Below are 25,125 nucleotides of genomic sequence, written 5' to 3'. Positions count from 1 at the left end.
GAAATAAGAGAGCGCATAAGAGGATTGCAGACAACACATGGTGGCAGAAATTGGGAAGAGTTCAAGCTTGCTTTAAAGGATGAATATTTTATGGAGGATTCTGAGCGAGTGACCAAACGAACTTTCTTGGAATGGGTCACAAAATCTAAAATGGGAATTTCTGCCACAGAATTGCTAAGAGAGTTTGAGAAGCGCTATGCCCAGCTGTCAAGGATAGAGCGTGCAACTTTGGACAGAGAAAAAACAGATCTCTTCTTACAAGCAGCTGGGAAAGATCTCCAGGAGAAATTGGAAATCCTCCTTGAGGATAAGGATACAGAGCAGGGATTAAAGAGTGATTGGAATGATGTTGAGGATGCGGTCACTATGTTAGCAAAGCGGCAGCGGAGGAGGGATAAAATGGTGATGGGCTCTGCAACCCCCATAACTGCTGTTACCCCTGAGAATCTACCCAAACCAGCTGCTACAATTCCAAAGGTAGATGGGCCGATGGATGAGCTTATCAAGGGTATGCGTGACCTAAAATTGAAGATGTCCAGGATTGAAGAAAAAGGTTTACCATTGGGGCAGGCTTCTATGCAAATGCCTCAAAGCAAAGAAGGGTTTACATATAGATGCATATGGTGTGATGACCCAGAACATGCAAAGAAGGATTATGCTAGCTATAAAGAAGCTCTTAAAAATCAACTTGTGTTTTTCAAAGATGGGAAAATCCATCTTACAGAGACTGGTCTTCCATTGAGTGCAAACTTTGGGAAAGGAGGGATGAAAAAGCTGGTAGAGGATATGGCTGCTAGTCATGCCATTTCTATGGTTGAGGCAGCAACCTATGGATTAAAGGTTGGTCAATTAAAGCAGGGATTTGAGAATGATGAGGATTGTGAGAATGAGGATTTTTGGCCATCAACAATGGAATTAATTGCGTCAAAGAAAGTGTCAAAGCAAGTTTTGCATGAAGCAGGTGATTGTATACGTCTTGAGACTGGCTGGGAGGAGCCTGTGGATTCTTTATCTATTCATGCCTATATTGCCAAATGCCAAAATAATGAGGCACAGGTAGAGGAGAAGCGTAAAAGGGAAAATGAGGAAGGAGGACCATCAAAAAGAGTTACATGTGGAAGTGAAAAGAAGGATCCTGGGCCATCACATATGCCTCCACAGCATAGCAGACCTCCACAGGATGTTTCAATGGAAGAAGTGCCAGCAAAAATGAAGGAGAAGGGTAAAGGGAAAAGTCCACTCTACAAGATTCAATCTGATATTGAAGCTGCAACAGATCTCAAAAAGGTGCTTGAAGAGAGGATTCTAAACAGCAGGGTGGAATTCACACTAGGGGAAGTCTTGGGGATTGCAAAGAAAGAATTTCATGATGAGATAATTGATATTATACGAAGGAAAAGGCAGTCCATAATTGAATCTATTCCATCACAAGGGGAGGCAAGCACTTCCAAGACTCATGGAGTACAGGTACAGAAAAAGGAAGAGAGAGAAAATGTGGTGGAATGTAATCACTCTGCTGATGGGGCACGACAAGTGCGCTTTGTGGAAGAGGATGATGAAAAAGAAGTTCTTACAAAGAGTCATTACTCCAGGAGCCATTGGGCAAGAGCAACCACTGAAACCCTTGTCAAGATAGGTGATTTAGAAGAGCCATATGTCGCTCTAATTGATCATGGGTCTGAAATAAATCTTATGGCTAAAAATCTCTACAACAAATGTAAGTGGCCAATGGATGTGGATCATGGGTGGATGATTAAGGCAGCTAATAACTCATCTGGAGAACTTTATGCAGCATGTCCAAATGTAAGGGTAACTATAGGGGATGTGAAAGATGATCAGAACTTCTTTGTTCAGGAGATGTCATCGTATCCTCTCATTCTTGGGCAACCCTACATTACAGCTGTAAGGATGGAAACAAAGGTTTTGGATGATGGTTCAGCATATGCAAGAATAAGGAGTAAAGATGGCAAAAAAGCTGTTCAGTTTTTGACAGTTTGTATTAACCATGAAAGGAATCGTGAGTCTCTTCGGGCACAGTCACTTCCAAAGATAAATAGAGAATTCATGAATTACAGGGAGATGAGGGATTTTGGCCAGGTGCCATTGTAAGGCGGGATTCCAATGGTACAAGGAAAAATGAGTTCTCGCAGGACTCAATCAATGTAAATAGTTTTTCAGCAAATTTTCGAGGATTCTCCAGCTATGGGTCACTGGTTTTTGTAAAAAGCAAGGATTTGAAGCGTGGCATGTGAAAACATATACAAAATGAACAAAAAAGTTTTGAGCAGTGTGGTCTTTTGGGGAAGAATGAGTTTATTTCAGGGGTGCTTGATGAGGTGTCATTTGTAGATACTATGGATGTGCTTTTTAATATGGGAAGAGCATGTTTACAGGGTGGAAATGAAATGATAGAGGTGTCATCTGTGGAGATGTATGATATAATCCAGGAATTTGAGGGGGTGGAATGTAAAAACATGAATTGTGAGATGGATGCTCATGTTGATACAAAAAGTACAAAACGGTTGCAAAGAAGGTGAAACCAGTTGCCTTGCCCTTGCCACCAGGAAGCAAGGAGAAGATAGATGAAGCTTCTATGCAACCAAATCTTAGAGATCCGAAGAAAATTGGGCATAAATTTACTCAAGAAACTCTAAAAGAGCTGAAGATTGGTGAGAAGGATTTTCTGTTGCCAGTTGAAAGGGAATGCTTTGAGGAGATGCTTGTAAAACATGGGAAAGCCTTTGCTTTTCAGCCGCATGAGATAGGCTGTGTTGATCCAAGTGTAACAGCACCAATGGTGATCTTTATTGTTCCACATGTGCCCTGGAACCTGCGGCCAATTCCAGTACCAAAGGCTCTCTTGCCAAAATTGATGGAATTACTAAAAGAAAAGATCAGGATGGGAATCTTGGAGCCATCATGTGCCCCATATTCCAACAGATGGTTTACTGTACCAAAGAAAAATGGGACATTGCGCTTTATTCAAGACATGCAACCTGTAAACAAAGTCACAATCAGGAATGTGGGAGCAGGTCCGATTGTAGATGAGTTTGCAGAAGCATTTGCAGGGAAAGCTATATACTCTATGGGTGATCTGTATTCGGGATATGATCAGTTCCAGCTGGATATACAAAGCAGGGACTTGACCACAATGAGAACTCCTTTGGGATTAGTAAGGATGTGTACCTTACCACAGGGAGCCACCAACTCAGTGGCACATATGATGAATGGAATGAATAAAGTCTTACGAGACTTCATACCACAAAAAACTATGCCATTTTTGGATGATGTGCCAATAAAGGGCTGTGATGAGAAAGACAAAGATGAGGATTTGGATTCAAAGGGGTGCTGCAAGTTTGTGGCAAATCATATAAAGGATTGTGACATGATTCTATCCAGGCTTGAAGAAGTGAATCTTACTTTATCTGGGCTGAAATCAGTATTTGGAGTTGGTGAAGTGCTAGTAGTGGGACATCTTTGTAGTACTAGTGGACGCCGACCTTGTCCAGCCAAGATAGATGCAATACAAAGAATGAAAGAGACATGCATTAATGTTACAGAGCTGAGGAGATTTCTTGGAGCATGTGTCTTTTATGTTATTTGGATCCCACATTATGCACATGTAGCAGATCCTCTTTATCAACTTTTGAGGAAAAATCAAAAATTTCTGTGGAGTGCAGTACATATTAAAGCTATGCGGAAGCTGAAATGTTTGCTCCAATCATCACCCACTCTGAGAAAGGCAGATTATGAGTGTGGCAGGCCTGTGATTGTTACAGTTGATACTAGTCCTACTGGGATAGGATGGGCAGTAGGGCAAGATGATGAGGATGATCATAGGTATGTAATTAGATTTGGAGCAAAGGTATTAAGCTTTCGGCAACAAAAGTACCCACAGATCAAGAGAGAGTTATGGGGAATAGTCACTGCTCTAAAATGTGAAAAAGAGTATCTTATTGGGGCATCTGTACTTGTGGAAACAGATTGCTTGCCACTTCTTGGGATGATAGCAAGTTGTACCACTCCAGATATTGCTATGCTTAGGTGGATTGCCTATATCAAGTCACTAAATCCTGAGTTTGAGCATATTTCAGGAAAAGATAATCCAGTTGCAGATATGCTATCAAGAGCCAGGTATGAAAAAGAGAAAGAGATGATAAGTGACATTGATGATGTGGGTACAAAGTTCTATACTACAGCATATGCAAAGGGGGACCATACTTGCCTATCAAATGCACTTGAGTCTTTTATTGAGGAAATATATGAAGGAGATTGGTTGCTTATTGGTCAATATTTGAGTACTCTGACAAGGCAAAAAAATTGGTCTGACTCAGAATTTAAGAGGATCCGTAGAAAAGCATATGGTTATTTCCTAAAGGATGGTTACCTTTGGAAGCATCCTAAGTAGAGGAATGCTATGCCACAGAGAGTCATATGTGATAAAGAGACTCAACGAAAGCTTGTGAAAGAATTCCATGAGAGTCTCTGGGCTGGACATAGAAGTGTGTGGGCCACCTTTACCAAAATAAAGGAAAAATATTGGTGGAAAGGAATGTACAAGGATATTTCCCAATATAAACATGCATGGTATGCCAAATGTACTCAAATGTGCGGCATCGTGATGGCTTGCAACCAACCTACCCACCTGCCATGCACTATAAATGGGTAGTGGATCTAGTTACAATGCCTTTGGGAATTTGGCAGATGCGGTATATAGCACTTGCAAGAGAAGATTTGACAAATCAAGTAGAGGGGTGTGCTCTTAGAACAAAGAGTACGGAAACAGTATGCAAATTTCTCTTGGAAGATGTGATCTGCTGGTATGGTTGTGTTGGGAAAATAACAGCTGATAGGGGTGAGCTAGATGTTGAAGAAGCAAGGGAATTCTTCTCTAGAATTGGTATCAAACTGTCCCTAACATGTGCTTACAATCCTGAGGGCAATGGGAAAAGTGAGCGAGGACATCCTCCAATCATTAAAGCTTTGGCTAAGGCATGCAGAGAAAGAATGCGAGAGTGGCCAAAGCTGCTACCATATGCCTTGTGGGCTGACCGTACAACTCATAGCTCAGTGAGACAGGATACATGCCTGCAGAATTAATGTATGGTCAGAAGCCAGTGATGCTAGTTGAAGAAGTAGTTCTAACTTGGAATGTATTGCCCTGGGTGGAAGGATTGAGCAGAGATGACCTCCTTGCATTGCGAATAAGACAGTTGGAGAGGAGGCCTGGAGATGTAGAGCTTGCTAAAGCTCGCTTGAAAGATGCAAGGTTGAAAAATAAAGAAAGATTTGATAGTAGACACAGACTCCGGCCGAAACCTATTGAAGAAGGTGATTGGGTTCTAATGTATGACAGTAGCCTTGACAACCAATTCACTGTTCAAAGAAAATTTGCAAAAAGATGGTTTGGCCCTTACATTGTCAAGCATGTGCATGGAAATGCCACGTATACTCTGTGTGAGCTTGATGGAACAGAAATAAAGAATCTTGTGACAGGCAAAAGAATCAAGATATTTAAAAGAAGGTATGATAGTGATCCTTTTGATTCACAAGAGACTCAGGATGAGAGGCTTGACAGTGGTAGTATGGATATGATTGAAGAGGAAGAGGATCATCTTCCTGGTAATGCAGAAGATGAAGACGACATCCAGTTATATGTGGATCTTGATGATGATTTGGCACATACCAGAGGATGTGCAGGTTTAGAGGGGGTGGATGTCGTGCCATGGCATGTCTATGGTGTGAAACCATGCATGTGAGGCCATCAAATACACATCCAGATGCATGGGGTTAAGTGCCATGACGAGTCATTATATGATGCCATGTACATATGTTCATATTGTAAATGAGGATCAATAAGACGAGCTGAGGCTGAGCCAGATCTAGGAGTTTTTGTATATGAGTGTGGTGGGTGATGGTTCTGCTGTTACTCAGAGCTCATGGGCAAGTTAGAAACATCCAGTTATATATGATGGCATGAGTGGCACGCCAAAGGGATAGATTAATGATGTTAATGGCTTCCCATGTGCATAATGTGTAGTAGCTTCTTAATGGTATCGATGGGTCAAATCAGTGAATACCTCTTATGGAATGCAAACATGAGGGCATGCCAATGCACAAAGGAATGTATTTATGAAGACATGGGAAAATACTTGAATGAACAATTGGGGATTCTATAAATCACATGGCCGATATGATGATTTATAAACTATGGAGGCATCAAGAGTAATGGAGATTCAATGGACATTACAGTGCCGAAGAATTTATTGAATGCCGGGGAATAAAATTAGATGAACTACTTTGCATTGAGAACCTTACCTTAATGCTAAGGTTAGGAGTATTACACTAAGGGGGCAGCAGACGTGGAATAAAAAAGCGAATGTTTTTCTTTTATTGAGATTTTCTAGATATTAAATGGACGCAAGCGCAGCCCTTTGAAAATGGAAATGCCGATTCTTTAGCTGCAAAAGTTTTTGAGGCACCGCATTTGTTGCGGGAAAAAGAGAAAAATCAGAAGGTAATGAGAGGCGCATAACAGAGTTTGGGGGAACGTCTGCAGAAAGCGCAGACATTTTCATTTGAAGGCTACATCTTCTGTTCATAGCTTGTAGGTGTTAGAAATGAAGGGTGAATCGAGTACTACATGAAGATATACTTTTTGGAAAAACCATTTTCATAGTCTGCGCTGAAGCGACTGCTGCTTCCCGCGTTTCTCCATCGCATAATCAGCTTTGAAGCGACTTTTTGAGACTAGCAAAAATAAAATCAAAGTGTAAATCCACTCAAACGTTCAGATAAGTTTATTTTTTTTACTACTTTATTTGATTTAGGAAAGGCGTATGACTCATAAATCCTTAAAGGATTTGGAAAATGAGTAAAGCTTGGTGAAAAAGCTAATGGTTTTTGGAACTTGATGTTTTGTGGGAAAAAGGTATCCTCTTAGCACATTTAAATCACGGGAAGTTGGTCTTGCTTTTGCTTGATTGAGTTTTGGAAATCATGAGCATGTTATGCCATCTTTTGCTTGTGAGATGTTAGAATATTAAGGCAGGTTTTCAGGTGATTAAGAGCATCTTGAAATGATGGTTTTGATGGCACTGGATGTAAAGAATGTAAATGGTCACATGTATATTGGAAAAATTTGAAGGTTTTGTTATGCCTACATGTGAATGGTTCAAAGGATTTGGAGAAAGGAGTCAGTGAGTAAAGGAACAAACACTTGGTATGCAATTTTGTGCAATCATCAGGATGAATTCAAGGATGTATTGAGGTGAATCGACACATGTATATGTCATTGAAAATGGTGATGTTCAATACTCCTTGGGAAATTTTGTGTGTGAGTTTCCTTGTTAGATTTGGTACCCACTCTCACAGCTAGAAGTCTCGTACTTTCCTGGCTGTACGGCACACATCACGACAGCGTGCGCGCAATTGTAAAGAGAGAGAGAGAGAGACAGAGAGAGAGAGAGAGAGAGAGAGATCATTCCAAAAATGTTAGTTCTTTATCAGCATGAGAAAAATAATAGAAAGATTTCAAATGTGCTCAAGAGACAAGAGGCAAGATGGTGGTGTTTTAGAAGACACTAAGGTGCGCAAGATTTCATTTTCTTCTTATTGAAAAGTATTATAATTTACTTGTATTTAGAAGAAGACGCTAAGGTGCGCAAGATTTCATTTTCTTCTTATTGAAAAGTATTATAATTTACTTGTATTTAGAAGAAGACGCTAAGGTGCGCAAGATTTCATTTTCTTCTTATTGAAAAGTATTATAATTTACTTGTATTTAGAAGAAGACACTAAGGTGCACAAGATTTCATTTTCTTCTTATTGAAAAGTATTATAATTTACTTGTATTTAGATATGTATGCTTTAATTTTCATAAAAGAAAGTGTTTAAGTTGGCAAACCACCAAGTATCACATGAAACCATTAGTCAAAAATAATAGTTTACTTTCAAAAAGAAATTCTTATTTTGATACCTAGCTAAAAATTTTAGAAATCTTGACCATAAATAAAGTACATAATTGAAAAAAAAACCCATCAACGAATTCATGTCCATAGAGATTTTTGACATAGAGAACTTTACATGTCCATAGGGCTCTTTTTAAACTAGAGAACTTTACATGACCATATATTGTAGCTATTATTAATGAGCTTTATATTAAGTCTACTATTTACATCCAAAAACATAACTATATAGATGTTTTAAAATTAAGGCTTCAACATTATCAACATGTAAGTGGGGGCTTTGCAAATAAATAGTCTCAAAATAATCACAATATGGATAATCTCCAGCACACAGTTTGAAGTCTACGGAGCTTTTCATCCCATAAAAAAAACAAATCAGCTGATTGTTGATACCTACTTATCTCTATATATACCTTGAAATTCTTGTGGTTCTATTCCTCTCATTTTTAAGGTACTTTTAATATCCCTTTTTCCATCAAGATGTCTCTTAAACATTATATACATTTGGCTATCTATTTTGGTCATCCTTTATCAAAACTATTAATTTTCTTGTGGCTTATATATAGAACTTATATTACCCTCAAATGACTACCCACATGTTTATTAATGTTATCATGCAATCACAAGGCTAGCTTCACAATGCGAGTTGCATTCTAGATAATTATTTAAAGTTAAATACTTTTCACGTTTGATGAGTTATCATTTTAGTAGGCACATGGCCATTCCATATTATTCACCCACTTGATTTCATACTATGTCCACTTCCCCGATCGACACAAAGGTGTAAAACTACACTTAGACTAGCACATATATGTTGCAGTTCATGTTTGTGCTAGCCCCTAGACATTTCTTTAAAGAGAAAAAAAGTTTCCAAAAAAATGCATTAGCACTTCATGTAAATGAGTATGGGAAATCTTCGAGCTTACGACTTGTGTAATTTTGAAAGATAGTCAAAATCAACCTTATGACTATAACGGGTGGTTGCAAGATCAGGGTGCCCAGTTTTGTCCACTCAGACACCCTGTAAACAGTAAAAAAATAGGTATTTGTTTACCTTTAGTGGCTAATCTCTCCTAGTAAATGAAGGAATTTCGTTTCAAGTTCTTTTGTTGGAACATCATATTCAAAATTGGAAATATAGTTGCATAATTTGATTAAGCATTAGATAGTCAAAAGTCATCATTTTCTTAGGTACAAAGTCAATGTATACACCCTGTCCCAAATTTGAACTGATTCCATAAAATGCTAATATCTTTTACATATAAACTCATACGAGATTTCCACTTTGTACCTTAGATCTTCACATAATATGGAGCTTAACTTGATTTTTTGAGAAAATTTTATGATATTTGTCTATTTTCTTTAAATATTTCAAGGTCTTCAAAGTGTTATAATTTACGCCACTTTTTGTACCCATAATAGCTACCACTTAAAATCCTCAATATTGTAGATCAAAAGAGTGGGTAGACACTCAGACATTAGTAGAATGTGGCAGTTAGTAAAAATTGCAAATCCAATGGTTGGATTTTTAATGATCTCCTTTTCAAAATTCTTCCAGACTATCAGAAGGCCTGCAAATATTAATAATCTAATTAGTAAAATTACATTTTTGATGTGAATCATCTAAAACCTATAGGAACTAGTGTACTTGTAATGGTGCATCTATGGAAAAATAAATTGGATCACTCTTAGTATGGAAAGATCATTTGGTGATCATTTCATCATATTTTTGATGAGTTTTGATTAATTAGACTAATTTATATTAATTTAAGTTATATTGGGTTAATTTAAGGAGAAGCATATTTTCTATTATTTGCTTGATCTCATTTTAAGTACCTTGCCCCCCAAAATTTGTTCTCCAAGCATTGTCCCAGTCCAGCATAAACTGGATAAAACTGGACACCCTGATCTTGCAACAACCCTAACGTCAATAGTATATACTTAGGCTCGGAAATTAGCTTATTATAGAGGTAATGTATCAAAGGATCTAGGTTTTTCTCTTGGGTGAGATTCTTTTTCTATACATCAAATGTCCTAGATAAAGACTAAGGGAAAAAAACATAAATAGAGGTGGGAAAAGATCATTTATCCTTTCTCTATTCTAGGATCACTATGATTATTTAAGTCCTTTTACTGTGTAATAATAATTTTTTTAACCCTTGGTTATAATGGTTGTTAATAATAATAATCTAGAAAAAAACAAGTTTTTGCATGACCTAAATTTTGAAAAACCATTGGGAATAGAAAACCTATGACACTACTTAGTAGTAGTAAGAAGATAAGAACACCTAAAGAGTTGGGTGCAAATATGGTGCTAGATCTTAGACTATAAAGATAAAGCGAGAATAATTAATGGAAAAATTGTAAAACTATAGCTACCTTTGAAAATCATGATGCAACATTAATGACAATAGTAACCATCTAAAAACATAGTGTAATGATGAAAAAATGGTGTCTTCTCACACATCTTAGGGAACCATCCTTATTTATTGTAATACTTTGATCTAAAGAAAACTTTAGTGGCAAGTGAATTGGATGGAGCTGAGAGGCTAATATCATGTCTACCTCTCCTATCAAAACATAATCTCTTGTTAACCTTTAAAAGAATTTTTTTGCAAGGGTATACTAGAATGTCTAAACAAGGATTAGCATGAGTAATTCCTTGAGGATGCACTTTTTTTGGTGATCTCTCTAATATTTCACCTAGCCTTGGTCCTATTCAATGTCACATTTTCTAGAAGGATAAAAACATGGATTTTCTTTGCATAGAGAATACCTCTGGTTAGATTAAGGTAGGATGATCTTTGAGTTCTCTACTCATGGAACCTTACTGAAACAACTAACAAGATAGATTTTGTTCTCTCTTCATGATGACACAATCCTTACTAGTTTATATTTGATGTGAGCTATTCAAGGTCTGTTGATCTTAGCCATATCTACATGTGTCTAGAAAGAAATGGGAAGCCCTTTAATCTATGAGCCTCCTACTCATATTAGCATGTCTTTGTGATATTTTGTTTCATCTATAAGAATGACAAAAATATGAGTATTTCATGGTGATACCCATGCCACGAACACAAAATGTAAGAACAGTTCATGGTGATATCCATGCGAAAATTTAAAAATATAAAAAGTAGTTTATGTTGATATCCATCCTTATATTAACGAATGTGGTTATCATGAGTCAGGTGCTAGCACATTCTTTAACTATTTGAAATAAGGCTATGATATAAGTGTAGATAATGTGGTCCTTTGGGCCATATCCTACTTGTTTTACCTTAGGAATCCCAAAGAAAAAATGTTGGGTTTAATTCTTGGTGATATCAGTACATCTCCCGTAAGAGGGTTAGACATTAGTGGTGTGCATCTCATGTAGTCTCATGTAGGGAGGAACTAGGGTGGTCACATTAACCACATTAGGTGTTGCACTCTTTTACTTTGTATAGAACGAAAACGGTTAGACATTTTCTAATGTGGTCACATTAACCACATTAGGTGTTGCACTCTTTTACTTTGTATAAAATGGAAATGGTTAGACATTTCCTCCACTTTATTGATTTAAATATTTTCCTTTGATAGACACATCCTTGATTTGTAGTCTTCAACTCATGGTGAATATCAATTGTTTAAGTTGATTCTCTCCAAGTGATTTGCTGGCTTTCATGTGTTGTATTAGGTCTTACTTATCTACATCAATGGCGTTAGATATCTAACTCTAGAGGGTGGACAAGGGCTACCAACCATTAGACAGAAGCTATCTACCTTAGACCTATTGATTCTATTTTACTTAGACATGAGCATCACAAAGGTGGAATCTCACTTAGGTTCCCACTCAATCTAAAGCACTAGTGGTAGTGGTAGCGCCCAGCAAAGCTCAAGGTAAAGGTGGAAGTACCTTAGTATCTACATAAGGGAAACTCTAAGTACTGATTATACTAGGGAGAAAATCACCAATTTACAAGAAGATTCACTTGTTATGCAGTGTACAATATATACACTACATTATTTTGTTAATAGGACATAAAAGTGTCCTCATTCACTTTTCAGTCTCGTTACATAGTTATCTTTAAAATGTTTTTCAAGTTATCTTTTGTGAATTTTCATGTGATACATTTTGTATCATATTTATTATGCCTTAAAAATATAGCATGCTTAGAGTTTTTTAAAAGTAAGAGAGTTATGCAAAACTCCATAGCCTATATTCTTGAGATAACACAAAACTAGCCCCACAAAAGGGCAAAAACATTCTTAGAGAAAGGACAGTTACATAGAGCATATTTTACATTTTTCTAAATATGTTCAATCAAAATAAATATTACATGATCTAAGGGTTTTCATTTTCCTAAAACGTGGACAATTTGGAGTTTTGATGAGTCCCATAACCGAAACTTTCTCCCTAAGATGCTCTTCAATAACTTAGTGACCTCCATTATATAATTTTTTTCTTAGACATACTCAATCTAAGTTCTATTTATATAAATAAATTCACCTCTTGAACATGGTTGCAAGAAAGTGTTCAATATTCTTACAAGACATCATTTATCACTTCCATTATCCAGTATCCAACTCCAATGACCAACTTGTCCATTGGTTTTTCTCCTCTAGATGTGCTCTCTTGGCCTAATTGTAGTGTTCTCAGATAACTTTGCATCTTCTTATTTACATTATGGATTCACCTCTTAAAGATGGGAGACGTTTTTCTAGATCCATAGTAGACTAAAATATGGAGATTCTAGTAGCATTTTTAGGATGTATGTAGGTGAAATAAACACATGAAATCTTGTGGGAATTAGGATAGTATAAAGGTACAATTAGGGACTTACGTTTATGCTAGGTATAGTTTGTGGCTTAATTTTAGGTAGACGAATGGTTGTGCAAGAAATGTCAGATAAATTTAGTCATTATATGGTTATGAAGTATCTGTTGTCGTCTCTAATCATGCTTGACTTGGAGATGATTGAATTGGAATGTATGTAGGTTTTCTCTTTCTAATGTATATGGATTTTAGTGTTTACACTATTCAATCATTTTATGTGGGCATATTTTTATAGAGGGGACTCTGCTAAATTTATGAAAATATAAATTTGGAATTATAGATCTATATCTTTGACCAAGCTTATTGCATATGCTAACATGTATGCATTTATTTATTTTCACTGGGACTCATATGATTTTTTAGATTCCCAAGGCCATAAAAAAATTATTCCAAACACATTGAGGCCCTTTATCACCTCATCATAGAGGTGGTCTTGGTAGAAGATGTTAACCTCATGTACGTTCAGCACAGAGGAGTAGGTAGCTTGACATTTTCACCAAGGCCTTGGGCACAAAAAAACTTTGGAGATTATGCACTATGCTTGGAGTGTCGGAGCTGAAGTTGAGCTTTAGGGGTAGTGTTGAGATGTTAAGCTCAACATGAGCTGATACTCATGACATGCTTAGGTGATCGTTCCACATTTACACCACTAGTATGTTTGCTAGATCTTCACCTCTGATTCTATAGTTGGACTACACCTATCTAGTCTAACTGAGTTATGGCATACATATCTTGCCAACTCACCTCTCTAACATTATGAACAGCTTGTATACTACTATGATAGTAATAACTTGAAGTATCCATTGTTGTCTCTAATCATACTTGACTTGGATATGATTGAATTGGAACAAAGTTAGGTTTCCTCCTTCTAATTTATATGGATTTTTAGTGTTTACACTATTCAATAATTCTATGTAGGCCATATTTTTATAGAGAGGACTTTGCTAAATTTATGAAAATATAGATTTGGAATTATAGATCTACATCTTTGACTAGGCTTATGGCATATGCTAACCTGTATGCATTTATTGATTTTCATTGGGACTCAAATGATTTTTAGGATTTCCAAGCCCACAAAAATATTATTCCAAACACATAGACATCCATTATTACTTTATTAGAGAGACGTTCTTGTCAAGAGATGTCGATCTCGTGTACATCAACATAGAAGAGCAAGTAGCTTACATTTTCGCTAAGGCCTTTGGAGCAGAGAAGCTTCACAGATTCCACACTATGCTTGGAGTCTTGGAGATGGAGTTGAGCTTTAAGGGATTGTTCACATATCAAGCTCGAAACGAGATGACACTCATGGCATGCCTAGGTGATCGTTCCACATTTACACCACTAGTGTATTTGGTAGATAACATGTCAGATCTTCGCCAATGATTCTATAGTTGGACTACACCTATCTAGTGTAATTGAGTTATGGCAAACTTATCTTGCCTACTAGCTCACATATTTCGCATGGTCATATTATGAACCACTTGTACATTACTATGATAGTAATAACTTCAAAAAAAAATACATGATGGACTTGGATGGATATTTATTGTCAATGAGAAAAATTAAAAAAACTCCTATACTATGTATAGATGATGCCATGAATTGTGGCTCAACTCTACATTTAAAAGGAGGTACTTAAAACTTTTTGTGGACCATGTCCAAACTTAGTGGATTAAATTTTATAATTCCAAATATAGAAATAAGTTGATCTCTTTCTCTCCATCTTGGGAGGGGCTCTTCCTAACTATCTGAAATATGATATTACCATTTATTTTTGAGCCTCGCTCTTTGTGCTGCATCCTATTATAAGCAAGTGGATGATAAACTAGTGAAACCCTTAATGTGCACGTAGAGATGTTGTAACATATGGTTGATCCATATCGTTTCATGTAGTGGAGGATATATTCGCGAATTTAAAACATAAAAAAATTAAATTGAATATTTTTCCCACCAAAGACGTGACATGGAAAAATGTTTACCACCTATCGCCCGCCTATCATACTTAGCTAGTCGAGACATACTTAGCTAGTCGAGACATACAAATCAAGCTCGCCTTTCATTGATAAACTTGCAACAAGTAACCTATGGATGGAGTGATGGTAGCATGTGTTATCTATTTTGGTATGGAAATTTTTTGACTCTCAAGAAAACCTTTGCTTCTTTTAGTGTTCCCTTGATTGATCTTTCCATAAATATGCTTATCTTCCACATGTATTATAGTCTGCTTAAAAACTTTCTACCCAAATAGTTTTCGATTAACTAATCATGTCAAGAGGCATGCAACATGTTGACCCATTTGGGAATGGTTTACTCAAATATCCATGAATGTCCAAATGATTGTATTTCATATTAAGGTGAAAATTGCAATCCTCCCTTTGTCTTGAATGTGGTGTATCTTGTTATAGGGATGCATTACAAGGAGATAAGGTTTCTAAACATTTTGAAGCATTTTCCTAATATACCTTGCACTTAACATATACTATTCAGTATCACTTGATTGACACTTGATTAATAATAGACACGCAATGGCCCCACTAGAGAAGACCTACAATGGATAGGAAAGATGCCTTATTTTCAACCTTGATAAATAAGTAATAAAGTGTAAGGTCCCCCTCTTTCTAATTAGGGGTAACCTTAAGATAGTCTACTAGGTCTAACTTGATAAATTTCCTACTTTGTTGTTGACACCTTGACCATGTAAAGATGCAAGGATACAATTAGTAGGTAAGACCTAGTTCTATCCCGCAGGGGAAGCGTGGTCTTTCTAGATGATTCCTAAAATCAAACCACTCATAGAGTGAACGACCTTAGCTCGGGCAACCTATATTCTTGACTTCTAGAAACAATGTCTTTTTTCTCATTTATACAAGGCACAACCGCTAACCTAGTCCTCTAGAGTAGGGTTGCCCAAAGGACCTATTTATCTAATGTAGAAACTTGAATTAATTTGTTGGAAAGCTACTCGACTAATCGGGTCCACCTGTCCACAAGATGTTGATGCCAGGGCATTCCATCCTCCCACTTTCCACCCAACTCACGCATCAATTTGTTTTCTAATTAATCCTACCACACTATTTGAAATAAATAACCAAGTTCCTTAATTAATGGCCTCACACATTGTTCATTTAAATAATCTCCTATCAATGATACAACAATGATTACAAACAAATATTTTATTAAAAAAATAGATACAATGTTCAAAATTATCCATAGCAAAATCCAAGCTCTTTACTTTATTTTGCTGATGATCTAGACTTCAGCATTTCAACCTCTATAGACTGGGCAATTCCTACGGGACCATACACCTCACGTCGGCAGCTAGTGAGGACTCAAGCCAGCCTGTTGCCCTTGTAGGCTCCATTGCCTGATCCTCCTGTCCCTCCGAGGGATGTCAACGTGCTAAGGAGGGCTTATTTATCGCACGTGGGCCCGTAGAACTAGGCATCATCACAATGCTCGCCTCAATCAGTAAACCTCATTTTTCCAATGGTATGAGGGATACCTTGGGTCGACTTTGGGTCTTGCTAATGTCGCCCCCCCGACTACACAAGCATGAAAATAGGGTTAGTGCCAAGGTGGGGAGAAGATGTACCTGTACTTTTTAACTTAATTAGGATAACAATTTCTAAACTAAACCATAAAGTATGATAGACAACATCACTTTCTTGAGAAAACAACAATTTTATAGAATTTTTGGTAGAAAGGAAAGTGGCATCTTCTTTCTTAATTTATTAGTGTTAAGATTTAAGATTAATCAAAAACCTCTTTTTAAACCTCTTAATTCCTTGTGGTGCTCCCAAGGGGAGAGTTGGGGCCGCATTTGGAGCAATCTCTCTAGGCTCCTTGTTGTGCACGTCTCTCGAGGTGATATTTAGGAACTTTCATGAAGGAGCCATTCTTCCCACCTCCTTGTAGCCCACATTGATGAAAATCCAACGCTTCAGTCGGATCACAAATCAGAGCTCGTTTCCTCACTTTATGAGTAAAAAACTCCTAGGTGTGAACCACCTCTAAGAGCCAAAGAGCTCTTACTAAAGTCACCATCACTAATGGGGGGGAGGAAAGGTATCTTTAAACATGATTTTCAAGGGAAAAGACTACACCTAGAGGGAGAGAAGGGGGAGTTATCCCTTAAGTCTATTCACGCAAAGGGGGGGGAGGGAGGGAGAACAGCTAAGGACACCCTCTACTCAACACAAGTGTGAGAGGGTGGAAATTTTTTTGCAGGAGATCGGCAAAAAGGTCTTGTTGGGAGAGGGCTGTCAGGTACAGTTCCGCACAGAGTGTTGGGTAGTATGGACTATCGCGTATAGTCACTATAGAGTGTCGGGTACGGGCAGAATAGGGTTTGGGTGTCTCGACCATGGAGGGGATGGGGGGTTTAAACAGGTACGAGTGCAGGGAAGGGAAGAGAAAAGGATGGAAAGGGATGGTACCCATACACGGGTAAAAGCCATGGTACGCGGGTAAAAGCCATGGTACGCATGTACCTTTTGGGTCATCAGTTTCATGGGCATCCATGTGGCGGCCATTGGGGACCGTACACTAGGGCAGTCGAGACCTTTGGTCCTTGCATGTCCGTTGTATGCGCACCGAGGTATGTGAATGGCATCTTTTTGGGATGGGGACTCCTTTTTGGGGATGTTGGCCTCGTTATGCGTGCCTGAGCGCCCGTTGGGTGCGAAAATGTTTTCAGCAAAAATGTCTGAGGTGTCTCCTTGGTTGTGGGGGTGCAGACCATTTGTGAATCCGACACCCGGTTGTTCATTTATTAAGGTTTAAAGTTTCCCCATAGTTGTTTCTCGTACCGACGAACGCATTCGTACTGTACGGTTCGTACGGTAGGGTACCGTATGATATCGTACGGTACGAGTTTTTTTTCCCTCTCCCCACCACCTTGAGAAAAAAATCCAAATGCTAAAAAAAATATAGAAATCCTGCTTTAAGAAGATCCCAAATGCCCACAATACTTCGTAACTTTCGTGTCCACTCAGTATTCCATATGGGGTTGCTGAGAGACCTAAACAATTTCGCAAGGTATACTGGTAGTGTACACTTGATTGCTACATCACTTGGAGATCCCTGGTATAGGTAGGCTAGATAGTCAGATCCTCAAGTTATGTATGAGGGAGAAGATTTGGACATGGCCATTTTGATCTAGAGAGGAGTCCCCAAACCTATCACCCTAGATATACTGCTCATATTTGTGCAAGGACGGTCCCTAAATAAATAAACGCTACACTAGGATACGTTTGGTATTGCATTACCCATGTAGGTTCTTTTTTGGAGAAAATTGAGAGATCCAACTAGGAGAGACACATCTCCATCTTCGGGTTTCTCAAGCACTGTAGACTCCTCTCCCCCCAACCTTCCCTCTCACATTAAAGCTTGAAGCTCCATAGTTTGTAAGTGTTAAAAAACAAAACCATATTTTATTGTATGGTATCCCAAAATTTCATATCGTACCAAAAATTCCCGTACGGTATCGTATTTTTGTACCATGTGACAACTATGAGTTTACTGTATTTTAACTTAAAATAACTAGAAATTTATGTAGAGGCTTGATCCGGTGTCTATTTTGGATGCTGTCAAATCCTATATGAGGGTAAAATTGCACGCAAATTCCAAATTTGGACTCAAAATTTTAAGATTCTAAGTGAAAATATCTCGTTTATTAAAGTTGTTGATTTTTATACCGCAAAAGATCTTAAATTCATCTATTAAATGGACATATATTATGATTGAAGATGGGCATGTTACATAAAGCGTGTCTTTCAAAATCCCTAATAATAACAACAAGGTTGAGGAGGCTAAAGTGAAGAGAAGGCCTGAAGAAGGAGAGAGCTATTTTTCAAATCCAATGAGCTTTATAAATTTTTGTACAGTGCATTCCCCAAGAAAAATGATTTATTTGATTTGAAGTTGCATAATCAACACAAGTATTTATAAGTAAATAGTATTCATGTTATTAATTAAAGCCAATCATGAACCTTACTTTGTTCGCTAAAGATGTGTACATTTTTTAATGACATGTTTTGTAGTACATACTACCACTGTCCTTGAAGGGTTACTTAAGAAATTATATTAGTGAAGTTATCTACAAGATAAGTGCTCTAGTAAGGCCAGGGTTTTCCCATGTAGTCACAAGAAATCTTCAATCTTCTTAATAACAATCTTCAATCTTCTTAATATTAATCTTCAATCTTCTTAATAGAAATCTTCAATTATATATTGTCTTTACATGTGAGTAATATTTTAATTTCCCTAAATGTATTGTATAGAGGTGTAGAATGGCTTTTTTCAAAGCAGTTGCTCAAGCTTTCATTAAGAGATCAACCAATGAATCAATCGAAAGCTAGAACAGTTAGTTCAAGATAGGTGTTCTACTAAAAGATTTCCTTAGGAAAAGAGCAATTTCAAAGGTCAGTATGGTTGAAGGATGGCTAGTCAGAGTCATTTGTGTATATTTTAGATCCTATTTAACATATGGGTTCTTAAATGCCACAAACAAGACGTGCATTTAGTGGGGTTTGTTTCCCAAGGAAAAGGAAAAGGAAGCACAATGGATCAACTCCAATGACTAAAGGTCTTCAAATTTTATCTTAACAATTTAGGTGACATGCAAAAATGGATACATAGATATGAGCAAGCTAAATTCGAAGGGAATTTTGGGAAGCCATTGAAACCTAGCATTTTTAACCAATCTTGTGCTCTTACCAAATGATGTGAAAATGGAATTGTTATTAGATGGTCTCACTTTGGTAGATATTTGATGACCACACTAAGGAATGAGAGTACTGAAGGAATTGTGATTAGTTATTGTTCCATGTAAGCATGGAAATCCTCACATCATTAACTTTTATATACAATGTATATAAAAGCATGTATAACTCCACATATTCATTATGCGGTACAAGAAATATTCCTTGATGTGGTCACAAGGGAAATATTCCTTGATGTGGTTAGAAGTGTATAGAAAAACATAGAGGCACATTTGATTGTGGGGTTTTATCGCTTCATTTGTACAAAAATCAAGTGTTAGCACTAGAGATCCAAATCTAGTGTGATGAACAATGACAGATCAACTAGAATCTTATGGTATAATATAATTGAGGTGAATTTTAGAGAGATTCAACAAGGTGACATGTTCAAGAGCGAAGAGTATTCTGGTTTTATGATTTTTGAGCATTTTGGTGTTTTTTCTTTATTACATTCAGTGTAGTTAGTTTCAAAATAGTTAGTATTAGTATTAATTAAGGTAAACAGGTTAGTGAGGATAATATTTAATGTTAGTAAATATAATTTTAGTTAGTTGTTTAGTATTAATATAAGGTTAGGATTAATTTATGTAGTTAGTACTATTATTTTTATTACTAGCATGAGTATTAATTAGAATTAGTATTAAGTTAGTGTTAATCAATACGTAGTTAGATTAACTCTAGGTTAGTCTAGACTATTAGCACTAGTATTAATCAGAGTTAGTGTTAATCAATATTAACTCCATGTTAGTCAGGCAAAGCCATGTCCTTTCTGAAGCATTGAGCAAGTTGCATAAGTCTTGAGCAGCGTAGCTATTCATTGCTTGTGCAGTATCTTAGTTAGAATACCATTAGGGCTAGGTGCTTTTTCCCTTTTAAGAGAGTTAATGACATACTCTATTTGTCCTAAGAAAGGTCTCCCAACAATCAGCATCCTCTTTTCCTCTGAGATTGAGTTTTCCAAACATTTCAGGAACCTTTGGAGCTTTCTCTCATATTTAGAATCAGGAGGTGGTGGGCTACTCACTATGCTTGAGAGACTGCTAACAAAGGACTCTTTAATATCTTCTTCAGAGGTCAACAATCTGCCATCTGCAGCTTTGAGTGCCGCTATATAGTCCTTGTCTTTTGTTTTGAGGGCTATGAAGAATATTTTATTAGGGGCATCACCTACTTTAAACTAGTATAGAAGCCAATTACTTCAATTGATGAATATCAAATGATGAACTCAGAATCACCATCTCATTCTGATGTGATTAAGTCTACATTCCCTAGATCCTTCTCTCTTCTCTCCCATCATTAACATCTCTTAGTGTCTCCACTAACAAAATCACATGTAACCTTGCCGATGATTGCCAAAAACAAATTGAGCCCAAATATTTTTTTAAAAAAAGGGGCTCATAGAAATATAAAAGTGCAATCATTTACAAAATCCCCCACCCCATTAGGAATTCCCAATACACCATTAACCTCTTCGCTCATTAACTAGCTTTTCTTATTCCTTCCAAAGGAACAAAGACCATTGAACGTCATTCAATATCAAAGCCATCGACAAAGCTTGTTCATTCTTCCCACCCAAAGGTCTTCAACGCTATCACAAGGACACGATCCACATCAGGAAGGGGGGGATGTTAATCCAATTCTAGGATTAATAAGAGCTACCGCCATTATCTTACATCAAGGAGTCATGGTAGATACACCAAGGGTCATACATTCGAGATATGAAGCAATAGTGTCCAAAGCTACAACTTGGACGGGCGCTCGTAATGGAATGATGGATTATTTATGGTGATTCCCACTTCAAGAGCGTGTGGTAGCAAGTTAGGATGAAGTCCTAAGTGATGTACTTCATGGATATATTATGAGAGTAGTCATTGTAATAGCATTAGGCCTCTTATGAGCCTAAAGTGCCCGGCCAGCCATAGTTTAAGTAAGTGTGAACACTTATGGCCATTTATATAAGTGAATTTCTCTCATAATACAACATACTCTCCCATTGTGCAATTGAGTCTTACTCTTGCTAATCCTCTTGCTAATCTTGCTCTTGCTAATCCTCTTACTCTTGCTAATCCTCTTGCTAATCCTCTTGCAATTGAGTCTTACTCTTTCTAATCCTCTTGCAATTGAGTCTTACTCTTGCTAATCCTCTTGCTAATCTTGCTCCCTAATGCATGCTAGTGAGTGTGTGAGTGAAGTGAGGTGAGAGGAGGGACAAGTACTCGTAGTGCAACGTGATGGTTTGACAATGCTCATGGGAGACATGCTAGAATTGCTTCTCAAGGAGTTGTAGAGCTTGGAGAACGCAAGGGTTACAAGCTTGGCCATTAGGAAGATCCTCACGACAGTTGCGGTTAACCAGATAAGCTCTTTTTGGATGTGTTTCAAGGAGGGATAGGGTGAGCCATAACAAATAGCTTGATTGCATGCCTCCAATAGGACTACATACTCCTTAGCCTTATTTCTGGCCTCCCTTTTGATGTTGCCCTTTGTGCTCTATTTGTTAGTGAGTTCCTGTAGAGGGTTTCTTTGGAGCTGGTTCTTGCTTTTCTCATACTTTCTCTGAGTGATTGTTCTCCAGTCCTCATTTTCCTTGTCCTTTTGTTTGACAACTTTATTTGTGTCCTCCCCAGCTTCATCACACTTTGTTGTATTTGCCTGGGAGGGTTGGCCCTATGTGTAGTTTTCTCCTTGTTGGGGTTTCGCTTAGAGTTATGAGAAGGGTTCTGAGTGTTGGAGTTAGAGCCTCCCCCCATGGGTTTCTTAGCTTGCTACTTATTTTCAGAGCAGTCTGCAGGATAGTCTTTGGCAAAGTGTCCAAGTGCCCTGCACTTGTAGCATGTCAGGGAATGGGTGGAAGTGGACCTTAATGACCCACAGGGAAGCCATGCAAGTCAAATTCCAAGAATTATGGGATTTCTTGCTCCTACCCCAAAGAATTCATGCTTTCATGGAGGCTCTGCCCTCTTGTATGCTGTGTTTGGGCACATGGAATACCCTCCCCATAGCACTTGCAATGTCCTTAGTTTGGTCCCAAAAAAAGTATGGCAAACTTGGGAAATCCACCTAGACTGGAGATTGGAACTATAAGACCTCCTCTGATTTAAATGATGGGATTCAATGAAGGGCAAAGACCACATTCTCTTTGAAGGCAGCAACTGTGTTGAGGATGTAGTCCCTCTGCATGCTGAGTCAACCATGGCTTGGAAGAATCCTTTGCCTGCAAAGTGAAACCTAGCGAGCTTGTTGGCCTTGGCCCCCTACACCTCCTAGAACCATCTATAGAAGGTCTTTTTAGTTGGGGGTTTTCCCATGAAATAGAAGAAGAGCCCACAGGTGAGGGCTTTGTGCATGTGAGAAAGCGTTTTTCCCAGAGAGAGCCCTTTGCCAATCTTGAAAATCTTCTTGCCTTCAGTATTTTTGGAGGCCATCGTGCCCACCTCTTGGTATACCTCTTTTTGGAGTAGGGCTTTGACATGTTCTCGTATTCCTCCCTAGGTTGTAGTGTCAGCATAAGATAGCTTGCTCCCTCCTTCCATGTCAATTGTGAGGGGACAATTGGCATCCGTTGGAGCATGCCTCTTCATGGGCCTCGCCCCATCATCGCAAAATGTGTTGTCCTCCACTACAAGTGGGTACTTGATAACCCTAACGTCAACAATAGTTTTCCCACCTAGCTAGTTTGGAAATCTCCCTTGCACTCCTTCAGTCGCTTTACCATTCTACATTTGCACTACTAGCGTATTTGATAGCTGACATGAAGGATCTTCGCCAATGATTTTATAGTTGGACTACACCTATCTAGTGTAACTGAGTTATGGCATACTTATCTTGCCACCTCACGTATTTAGCATGTTCACATTATGGACCACTCGTATATTACTATGATAGTAATAACTTTTTAAAAAATAGTACATGGACTTGGATGGATATTTATTGTTAACGAAAAAAGATTAAAAAAAATCCTATACCATGTATAGATGATTCCATGAATTCTGGTTCAATTCTACATTCAAAAGGAGGTACTTAAAACTTTTTGTGGACCATTTCCAAACTTAATGGATTAAATTTTATAATTCCAAATATAACAATATTAAGTTGATCTCTTTCTCTCCATCTTGGGAGGGGCTCTTCCTAACTATCTCAAATATGATATTACCATTTATTTTTGAGCCTCACTCTTTGTGTTGCATCCTATTATAAGCAAGTGGAGGATAAAACTAGTGAAACCCTTAATGGTACGTAGACATGTTGTTATGGTTGATCCATATCATTTCATGTAGTGGAGGATATATTTGCAAATTTAAAAAATAAAATAAAAAAATTGAATATTTTCCCACCAAAGAGGTCACATGGGAAAATTCCTACCACCTATCTCCTATCATACTTAGCAAGTTGAGACTTACAATGCAAGCTCGCCTTTCATTGCTAAACTTGCAAGTAACCTGTGTATGGAGTGATGGTAGCATGTGTTATCTATTTTTATATGGAAATATTTTGACTCTCAAGAAAACCTTTGCTGCTTTTAGTGTTCCCTTGCTTGATCTTTCCATAAATATGCTTATCTCCCACTTGTATTATAGTTCTCAATTCACTAATCATGTCAAGAGGCATGCAAGATGTTGACCCATCTAAGAATGGTTTATTCAAATATCCATGCAAGTCCAAATATTTGTATTCCATATCAAGGTGAAAATTGCAAGCCTCCCTTTGTCTTGAATGTGGTGTATCTTGTTATAGGGATGCATTACAAGGAGATAAGGTTTCCAAAGGTTTGGAAGCATTTTCCTAACATACCTTGCATTTAATATATGCTATTCAATATCACATGATTGACACTTGATTAATAATAGACACGCAATGGCCACTAGAGAAGACCTACAATGGATAGGAAAGATGCCTTATTTTCAACCTTGTTAAATAGGTAATAAAGCGTGTCTTTCAAAAGCCCTAATGGTAACAACAAGGTTGAGGACGCTAAAGTGAAGAGAAGGCCTGAAGAAGGAGATAGCTATTTTTCAAATCCAATGAGCTCTATACATTTTTTGCAAAGTGCATCCCCAAAGGAAAATGATTTAGTGAAACCCTAAATGTGTACGTAGACATGTTGTTATGGTTGATTCATATCATTTCATGTAGTGGAGGATATATTTGCAAATTTAAAACATAAAAGAAATAAATTGAATATTTTAACACCAAAGAGATCACATTGGAAAATGCCTACCACCTATCTCCTATCATACTTAGCAGGTCGATACTTACAATGCAAGCTCGCCTTTCATTGCTAAACTTGCAAGTAACCTATGGATGGAGTGATGGTAGCATGTGTTATCTATTTTTATATGGAAATATTTTGACTCTCAAGAAAACCTTTGCTGCTTTTAGTGTTCCCTTGCTTGATATTTCCATAAATATGCTTATCTTCCACATGTATTATAGTCTACTTAAAAACTTTCTACTCAAACAGTTTTCGATTCACTAATCATGATGTTGACCCATCTAGGAATGGATTATTCAAATATCCATGCATGTCCAAATGATTGTATTCCATATCAGGGTGAAGATCGCAAGCCTCCCTTTGTCT

At 37.6% G+C, this 25,125-nt stretch overlaps 1 protein-coding gene across 1 annotated transcript in view; it reads left to right on the top strand.

Annotated features, from left to right (window-relative positions):
- Positions 1-25,125, top strand: part of LOC147629797 (MADS-box transcription factor 23-like) — a 76,083-nt gene that overhangs the window by 33,419 nt on the left and 17,539 nt on the right. Inside the window, exons 2-3 of the mRNA XM_086810848.1 lie at positions 7,510-7,581; positions 7,792-7,801. Of these exons, the coding sequence (XP_086666974.1) occupies positions 7,510-7,581; positions 7,792-7,801 (82 nt within the window). The remainder of the gene's footprint in view (positions 1-7,509; positions 7,582-7,791; positions 7,802-25,125) is intronic.

This window comes from Cibotium barometz, chromosome 17 (assembly GCF_041138505.1).
Source record: "Cibotium barometz isolate CiBa-2024 chromosome 17, ASM4113850v1, whole genome shotgun sequence".
NCBI lineage: Eukaryota > Viridiplantae > Streptophyta > Polypodiopsida > Cyatheales > Cibotiaceae > Cibotium > Cibotium barometz.
The sequence above is the reverse complement of the archived record's forward strand: the minus strand, read 5'-3'. Positions and strand labels throughout refer to the sequence as shown.